Source organism: Stigmatopora argus, chromosome 8 (assembly GCF_051989625.1).
Source record: "Stigmatopora argus isolate UIUO_Sarg chromosome 8, RoL_Sarg_1.0, whole genome shotgun sequence".
Classification (NCBI taxonomy): Eukaryota; Metazoa; Chordata; class Actinopteri; order Syngnathiformes; family Syngnathidae; genus Stigmatopora; species Stigmatopora argus.
Window position 1 is genome coordinate 11815619 of NC_135394.1, and position 9382 is coordinate 11825000.

Here is a 9382-nt window from a genome sequence, read left to right on the forward strand (position 1 = left end):
GTAAATTTGCGTGTTTTCAAATAAATTAACAGAATAAAACAATTGTAAAAGTCATTGGTTTGTTGTTTGTTTGACACCAGCAGTTGTATACACATGCACCTTTATATATTTAATTAAAAAGCAATAATGTGTTTAGTTTTTGATATTTAATAGATTTTATACTGACTGATTTATACACAAATATCAAAAATTCATCAACACTGATACACCAAAAAGATTTTAGTGGATGACCGCTTGAAATAATAGACGAGAATGTTATTACATTTAGAAAAATACATTTATTTGCATTTCAATACGAAAAGTAGAAAACAGGGAAAACATCACAGATCAAAAGTGGACAGTGAGTGAGTTAAAGTGACATTTTAGAAAATAGCCTACCACAAATACTACAATGTTACAGTATTTATCATTGCAAATTCTTAAATTTTTAATGATAACCATCTGGTTACACCAACTTGACTGTCCTATAAAGAATTCAAAAGGCTTCAAAAGGCTCCTTGAGTGACAGCAAATGAGGAATGGCAAAGAGACGTTTTGCCTCTGAACTGTGAATTCAGTTCCAATCGCTGTTTGGAAACGCTGTGAACCTGTACCATATTACCATATTTATCATATATTGTTTTTTTTTAATTCGAGTAAAATTTGACCTGTGAAAAATATTGGTAGTTTTACCTTGAGTTTTCCATGGTAAATTCGGACGATACTGAAGGCGTGAAAGGTAAACGAAGGCAACACTGCCGTCCAAGCAGTGAGAAGAGCAGTGAGCCAAACTATTGGATTGGCAAAAGCCTCATCAGATGCGCCTGTTGAAAAGTCCACAAAAAACACAAGGTATTACATAAGAGAAATACTATGAAAAGCTAAACACTATCCAATTGTCTTAAAATGTGAATTGTTAAAAATACCAAAGATCACAAATTACAGTAGGCTACAGTGTTTAAAACAGTAACTGCAATGATACATTATCTGGATCAATATATCGATTGGTAAAGCATTATTGAATGAGAATTGATCTTGCGCAAAAAAACAACAGTCATTTTAGATCGGTAGTTTTGCAAAAAAAATTATTTTCATTTCAATTTGAAATGGAGATTATTGACTTAAATGTGTACATTTTGGATTTAAATTAAGGCCCTTGAATCAAATTGTGGCATTTGTGATATCAGCAAATATTGTACAAAAAATAATGAATATCACATTATCATGAATTTGTCAATTTACAACCCGAATAACTCGCAACTGACGTCTGCTTCCATTTTAACGTAAAAAAACGGATTGCACATCTATCGGCGTCAAAGGCAGACAATGAATTCATCTCCATTTTCTATCCCTTCCAAGAAAAAAAAAGAATTTTACCGTAGAATAAATAATCGGCAGGTGCACTCTGGAACAAGAACTTGCTGTGAGTGATCCTCGAACAGATGAAGTAGAGAAGCAATGAAACGCATAGCGATCCTATATTGAACTTTGTCCAGTTTTTGGTCAACAGCACAATCTGATGGAACAGAACAAAAGCATCTTCAGCACCCGGCAAATAACAATACTGCTGTTCTATTCTTTGCAATTGACTCTGACCTCTATGTTGGCAGTAAATATGGCTGCCATGGACACAGTGACCGCCATGGTCTGGTAGTCGACGTCAGTATTGTAGTAGGCTCCGCAGGGGATGAAGAAGAGCACAAATGAAGCATAGAGGGCGTACACAAGTGACGCAAACAACGTTAAGGGACTGGAAAGCTCCTGCTTCTGTCCATGCTGGTAAAGCTCAGGCCACCTCAAGCTGTTCTCTGCACTCACGTCCTTCAATGGAACCATAAAATCATTTGGATGGATGTGGCCACTGCGGCTGTTGCCACTTAAAGCCAATGACAGTAACGTTGTCGAAGGGCTGCACTTTTATTCAAATGTTTTTTTTAGGTTCAACAGGAGAAGCGAATCCAACATTTAATTTATGATATTAGGTGCCAGAGTCAAGCAATGGTGATAGTTGATATGTTGTCATTTGTTTCTGCTTGCTTTACTGGACCCAGATTGATTATCTGCAAAAGAAGATTGAGACAGAAATGTTCATCTTATGAAATATTTTCACTGTAACCCTAAAGATAGTATTTGAATCAGTTTTAATGCAAATGTCCTAATTCGAAGTACACTGCAAAAACATAAGGAAACTAAATTGAAACACAGATTTAAAATGGAAAATCACAATCTTAGTTGACAATTGAGCAAAGCAACAAGTACTAACTGTGTTGTGTTAACTTTAGCAAGGATCAAATGCCTTAGCAAAAAAATTACTAATACTATAAATTAATCTGAACACAAAAACTATCAGCTATGGTAGCTTGAAGTTAATTACAAGCTAAAGTATACCTAGTGTTTATGTATATCTATTTGCTCAAAGTTTGAGCTATAGGTTCCTGGCTATACTAGCTAGACAATATCAGGGGTGGGCAAACCGGTCCTCGAGGGCCACTGTGGGTGCAGGTTTTGGTTCCAAACGATCCAGCACAGACCGGTTAACCAATGAGATTTCTGCAGAAAACAAGATGCACTTGACTGCAATCCACTAATTACAGTGCAGGACACCAGATTGGGGAAAAGTGGACCCTTTATGGCTTGGAATGAAAACCTGAACCCTCTGTGGCCCTTTGTGGAATAGTTTGCCTCTGCTAGGTCAATGATAACAAATAAAAAATGAGGGAATAACTTACTGCAGCTTGTAGTCTTTGTGAGCATAGTTGGTTTAAGTGAAAGGATCCAGAAAGTTTCATTCAAAAAAAGCATCCACTGTTCAGCTGCAAATCATTCTTCTTAATCAACATTTGGCAGAATTTCAAACCAAACGGGAGCACAAATAACCAAACAGCAACACAGCCTTTGCAAATTCCACAACACTGCTCAAGAAATTGGATAAATATGTTCATTCTTACCGTAAAAGATGAAATCCTTGCATTAATAGTCAAGTTCAGAGAGATGAGTGGCAAACAGCCCAAATGAAGGAGTCAGTGTATTATATAGAGGTTAATTAGACCAGACCAAGAGTCTCCAATCTCAAGGGGGTTTGTGGTTTTCGTGTTTTTGAGCTAGCTTTTAATATGCCTTAAGTTAAGAATTTGCCTTTTTTACAACTAGACTTATTTGTAAGGGGTGATGAAATATATATACTAGGGGGGTTTTATTGTTTTGTTGTTATTTTAGGTTATCAGGTTATTGCTGTCATGTGTTAAATCCAATTAAGATCTGAAATGGTCTGATCCACCAGGTGCCTCGTTTCTTTTCTTTGTCATTTGATTGGCTGGCCAGTTGAGGCTATTCAAGAGTCATTTTGAGAGACTCATTAAATCAGTACTGAACCATTGTATGCATATTCATATTATGAAAAACATTTTTAAAAAGCCAACTGTATTACCTTTTCAAAGAAAGCCAGACACAAAATCTGGGTTGATGTGTAGAAGGTAGTGTAAAGCGCGATGAACCAAGTCTCATACAAAGACTGCAAGACAGAAATGTTTCATTTTTAGGAGTTAGACTGTAAAAAAAATGTGATTTAGATTTGTTCATGTAGTAATAATAATTTAAACCAAGAATATACCCCAAAAGGTGATGAACAAATTCTTGATATATCAATTTTAATTCATTCACGGGCCACACCTGAGCACTGTAACCATTGAAGAGGCCAAACCACAGATGCACTAGTGCAAAGCTACAGGTTTTAAAGAGGAAGTAGCGCAGGAAGTGGGAGATGCGTCGATATGACCAGCGTCCGTGGACCAGCAAGAGCCTTTGCAGGAATCGGAACCTGGACAGGGAAAAGTCTGCGTTCTGCGCGGCTTGACCCCCCTCCACTCCTACCAATCCGACACCGACGTGGGCAGCTCAAGTGGACAACAAAAAAAATGCATTAGAACTACGTGTCAAAAAACCCCAAACTTTTTGACTTACTTTTGATCATGTTTACATCATTGGCGCCATCTCCGATGGACAATGTGATGGAACTTGTGTGCTCCTTGACTAAAGTAACAATGTCTGCCTTCTGGCCAGGTGTCACCCGGCAACACAACACGGTCTGACACTGGCGAGCAAGGCTCATGAATTTGGCACCCCATTCTGGTCTTTGATCAAATTCTGTCTGTAGAGAGACACCAGGTTAACTAGCACAACAAGCATGTATTTATTTATTTATTTATTTATTTTGTTTACCAGCTCAGGTCCAGTAAGAACAACAGCAGTCTGTACTGCAGTCTTTTGAACAGTCCACAGATCTGCCTGTCTGATTTTAAGGAAATCAACCTCAGGCTCTGATGATTGGAGGATCTGCCTATAAATCAAATATATATTTTTAGTAATACTATACAGGCATTTTCTTTATTCTCAATCATGGTTGACCTCAACTCCTGCCATTCCAGTAATCTTGTGCCAGGATCCAGTAGTTTACATGCATATCCAATGTTAATAGCAGTTTCTTGTTGGCAGAAACGATAACAACAAATTAGGAAATGCACGCTCGTATTTTGTCTTTGCCATTTTTTTTTATTCCCATACCTTTTTTATCTCCTGTAAGAACCCATACTTTTATCCCAGCCTGTTTAAGGAGAGAAATTGTCTCAGGAACTCCTTCTTGGAGTCGATCCTCTATGGCAGTAACCCCGAGAATCTACAAATCAGAAAAAAATTCGACCTAAATTAAATTTGAGTTTTGCAATATATTATATTCATCCACTAACATCTGAAATGTATATATTATTAACAATGCATTTTGAAGAATAGCTTTTGTTCATTTTAAAATTCCATTTATTTTTTTTGCCAATTAATACACACCCATTATTCAAACCACATTAAAAACCTTGAAATATTTCATAACGAACCCACTTGGAAATCTTGCTCCATTTCATCGTAAAGCTTCTCCAGCAAGACGTTGCGGTCAGAGGTCGCCATGGCAGCGGCCCGCGCCAGAGTTTTGCTCCACCGATTCCATGACATCTCCGAAACCGATCGAACGGCAATGCACAAGGTCCTCAGACAAGACTGGGAAAACAACTAAAAATACACGAAAAAGAAATAAAAAATAAAAGAAACGAGCCATATGTAAACCCTTTAGAGTGTTTAGTCGCTTCCACTATTTTTACAGTTAATCTGAACAGATTGGAGAAGAATTTCCACTTCTCTGGCCACATATAGCAGCCTGTTTTGTTAAATTTCCATTAAAGTCCCTCAGAGAAATAGCTGTTGTGCAGTTCAAGCTATTGTTGTGTCCATCAGCATGTTTGTGTGGATGTACGTGCCTCCAGGGCTTGTTCAGTGCTCTCCTGATGTGGACAGTCCCTCTGCAGCCTCTCCAGTATCACTATGTCAGCTCCCTTGCAGTAGAGTTTTAAACCCCCCTCCGGCTCCCGGACTGCAGCATATGGGAATAAAACGCGAGAAGCACTGAGAGCAACCCCCAAAAAGCAGTTCAAAGAGTGGGAGTGAGGCATAAAGTCATTGATTCCCTCACCCAAAACCGACATCCTTCTTCTATGGCTGGTGAAGTCAAGTAAAGCCAGTAGCTTATAGTGACGCCTGACGCCCATCTCGGAGACGTCTATTACGTCTCTGGTTCTGGAGAGGAAGACCCAGCCTAGCTCCCTGGCGGCGCCAACAAGAGCCTCCTCATCAGGAGAAGATGATTGGTAAACGAGAGCATCTTAGAGGAGATGGGTAGGAAAATATTTTGAAAATGGGTTTCTCTGGCACAGGGGTGTCAGACGTGAAGTGGCCCGCTAAGGGGTCCGAATCAGAAGAGATCAGAGCCAAAATATGTTAGCAGTTTTTCCAGAAAGATAATCCTTCATGCTCTGGTATTGCAGAAGGTACACGGTCGATTGGTCGCCGGTCTTTTGGTCGCCGATCTTAGTTAAGTGATAATTACCATTTAAATCGTTGCTCAAATTCCCTAAATACAAACTGCGAATGACTATTTAGTCATACTTAATGCCCTAGTAATTATTAGGCTAAAGAAAAGCTCCAAATTTCCCGGACTTTTATTGTTTTTTGTTGGAGAACTTGTTAAGACCCTGACTGACGTAGCTTCTTAAAGGGACAACGCATGTACATACAAACTTTTATACACTCACACGTCGGCTCAGTGAAACTGCTCATGGCCATTGTTGGCTTTGATTGATGCGTAGATCGTGTTGTTTTACCTTGTTTTGTCGCCGGTCTTTTGGTCGTCGGTCTTTTAGTCGCCGGTCTTTTGGTCGCCCGTTGTCGCGGTCGGGGCGACCAAAAGACCGCGACCAAAAGACCGATGACCAAAAGACCGATGACCAAAAGACGGCGACCAAAAGACGGCGACCAAAAGACCGGCGACCAATCGACCGCACACGATTGCGGAATACTGTGTTCAACATGGATTCTAGCTCAGTTATGGCCTTTCCCAATGTATGTTGGCACAAACCTACTATAAACCTCCTTAGCAGGTGTTTTGTTAAATCTGCTTAATGTGGTTCTCTTAAGGTTAATCAAAGTAAACTTGACAAATGAACGGCTTCTTTTGTAAAGACTTGTTCGTCACCCCCGGTGATTAAGACTCAAGTATTTGCCCTCAGCTCTGGAAATAAAATGCAATGACCGTTATATCTTGTAAAATTCATTGGGCAGGTCACTTGGATGTCAAGGTAACACTCGATATTCTTTCCTCCCACCTTCTTGCCACTGGGCCATGACAGTGTGACACACCGTCAGTGCTGTCAAGAATCGAACGACGGTTGGACACTGTTGTGCTCGGACACGTTCCACTAAGGTGGGAGCCCACATGAACAGACCACCACGGGAGTAAGGATTCCAGGAGAGGTCCATCAGCTTCAACACACGTGCAAAAGTATGACAGAACACAACGCGTATTAAAAACATAAATGACATGATGCTGTACATTAAGACTGAGGATCCATTAAGGTTCACGAGATACCTCAGTTTCCTCTGCCCTGATTGATGCGTCACCTGTTGGAGTAAAATTGATGATAGTAAATGGGCCGTCAATGGTAGAAAGGTGTTTTATCTATTGCTGAAATCATAATTGTAAATGACAGTGAATTTTTTTTACAAGGTGTCAAACTGTTGCTTGTTGGAAAGTGAGTGGAGTTCACTTTGAATTTAAAAAAATAATTTTGATCACCTTCGTAAATCATAAATTAAATGAAAATGATGTTTTTTATTTCTACATTTTGCTTTGCAGTGATACTTGATCATATGGGAAATCGCTTAGAACTATTAAATATATATAAAAATAAAAAAAGTGAAAAAGAACATTTTCAGTCAAACACTAAGGCAGGGCAACAATTATTTTTTAAGCAATTTATAGCAAGAAATTCTTGCAATTAGGTGCATTGCCATACACAAGAATTAAAAATGCATAAGTAGCATATTCAATGATAATAGTCATACATTAATATGTTCTGACTTCCCTTTTCTATCAACCTTCCCAGCCTTGATGAATACATAAACAAAGTTAGTGCCACAGAAAAGCCTTGCCAAAGGTGTCTTTTCGCAAACTGATCTTGCTTTCTTTATCTACACACACAGCCTATTGGAGATGTGATTCTAAAATTGAGATAAAAGGTAAATCTATACCGTAAATCTCCCCAGCTATGCAGCATTGCCTGAAGAGCAGATGATTTTGGGTTAACGTCCCCGTTTTGTCGCTCAGCAGGTATTCCACTTGGCCCAACTCCTCACACAAGGAAGTACTCCGAGCCTGGGCTGGACAGTCCGTCTCTTCCCAGTACATCTCCAAATCCCAATTAATAAATTTGCTGTGGAACGTGTGGATCATCTCAAACCTGCACGGCAACACACAATCACAATCACAGACTGACTGATCTCCAGCACCCCTCTCAGCAGGTTCCCACTGACGTGACATAGAGCATGATGGGCACGACGGGACCGAGCAGCATGAAGTAGCTCCAGTAGACCAGAAAACCTGCATAGACCGGGTCTCCATTGATGACCAGCGCAGAGAGAAACTCTGTGCGAAGCATGACCCGGTGTGTAAACACCCCACAGCCGATGGCCAGAAGAAGCACGACCAGCAACAAAAAGGCCACAATCTGTGGACGGTCAGCAGACAGTGCATTAGGCACAAGTCGTAATACTCTAATCAATTGGTCAATAATTAGCTCACCCCAATCACTGCTCTGTTGAGAATATTCTCCAGGCGAGTTCTCTTGGCCCGTACTTTCCCGCAGTTCTTCAGGACCTTGGTGTCGGCACCTGGGTCGCACAATTACGAGAGCGAGAGTTCAAGACCCCGCCTGGCAAGGCAGACAGCTGCCGACCTGCCCTTGAGCAGGATGACCTTGCTGTACAGAGTTGGATAGAATGCATGGAGTAGTGTCTTCCCTTGAAGGGATGCCTGGTCTAACTTGTTTGCGTAGATACTTTACAAAAGACTGAAAATGGAGGTTGGAATTGAATTGTGGCTATGCGAATAACCGACTAACTTCTTGGGACAAATCAATAAATTGTTGAATTTATTTGTTGGCGCCGTTTGAGCCTGTCGTTAGGGGCTAACTGGCCCTTTAAGAAATTGATTGATTCTGAAATAAATATGTATTCTTTAGCTGACAATATGCCCACTCTACCATAGTACCGTTGAGTTAACCCTTTCATGCACAGGACACTCATTTAACTGTTTGGCTGCCTTTGATGAGGGGCTGTTGGTTAAATTCCCAGTCAAAATTGTCGTCTCGCAATAGTCAGTTACCCTAGAAAAGGTTAAAGGTCTTAAGTTTCCACTTTTGAAGAGCTGTCCAATGTACTGAAAGAGCTGTCCAATGTACTGACCACCTTTGAAAGTGTTAAGGTTAAGAAGAAATTTGTTTCATTTGTTAAACACTAACATTTGTCATATAATCTTCACTTTCTCACTCTGCTAGCAAGACCACACTTTTTGTGCATGTGACCTTGACCAAATACTCATTTCTATGCACATAAACAAAATGGCACCTTATAGTGATGTTGAGTCATGAAACTGGATAATGTGAAAGCCCACCATCATGACCAGAAACTTTGAAAGTCTTAAAACCTCAAAATAGTCTGCTATTATTGCCATCTCTTTCCTACGTGTCTGGGTGGTCAAAGTCAAGGCAAATACACGAAGCAGGGTCTTAATCGGTGTGTATCGCTAGGCACGATATGACAAATGGCGTGAAAGCCATCTGTGGAGGATTTGAACGTACGTCGGTCCGGCAATGTGCGATCAATGATCACTTAAAAAGAGTGTGTGAGGGTGTGTGTATGCGAGCTGATCCAGGCGATGTCAGGTGACCCACATTTCAAAGGCATTGTGCATAATTAGCCTTATAATGCATTCGACATAATATAATTTGCCTTTGAAGCAGTAGAAGGT

At 40.1% G+C, this 9382-nt stretch overlaps 1 protein-coding gene across 1 annotated transcript in view; it reads right to left on the bottom strand.

The window, feature by feature from the left end:
* Positions 1–261: 261 nt before the first annotated feature.
* The window catches only part of atp8b3 (ATPase phospholipid transporting 8B3), a 14784-nt gene continuing 5663 nt past the window's right edge, over positions 262–9382 (bottom strand). Inside the window, exons 10-27 of the mRNA XM_077606512.1 lie at positions 8156–8244; positions 7888–8081; positions 7606–7814; positions 6944–6975; positions 6681–6837; positions 5492–5680; positions 5280–5392; positions 4867–5034; positions 4540–4651; positions 4384–4459; positions 4198–4315; positions 3940–4126; positions 3649–3872; positions 3407–3490; positions 1576–1800; positions 1357–1495; positions 673–803; positions 262–587 (exon numbers count right to left, since the gene is read on the bottom strand). Coding sequence (XP_077462638.1) covers positions 486–587; positions 673–803; positions 1357–1495; positions 1576–1800; positions 3407–3490; positions 3649–3872; positions 3940–4126; positions 4198–4315; positions 4384–4459; positions 4540–4651; positions 4867–5034; positions 5280–5392; positions 5492–5680; positions 6681–6837; positions 6944–6975; positions 7606–7814; positions 7888–8081; positions 8156–8244 — 2549 coding nt within the window. The 3' untranslated portion in view covers positions 262–485. The remainder of the gene's footprint in view (positions 588–672; positions 804–1356; positions 1496–1575; positions 1801–3406; positions 3491–3648; positions 3873–3939; positions 4127–4197; positions 4316–4383; positions 4460–4539; positions 4652–4866; positions 5035–5279; positions 5393–5491; positions 5681–6680; positions 6838–6943; positions 6976–7605; positions 7815–7887; positions 8082–8155; positions 8245–9382) is intronic.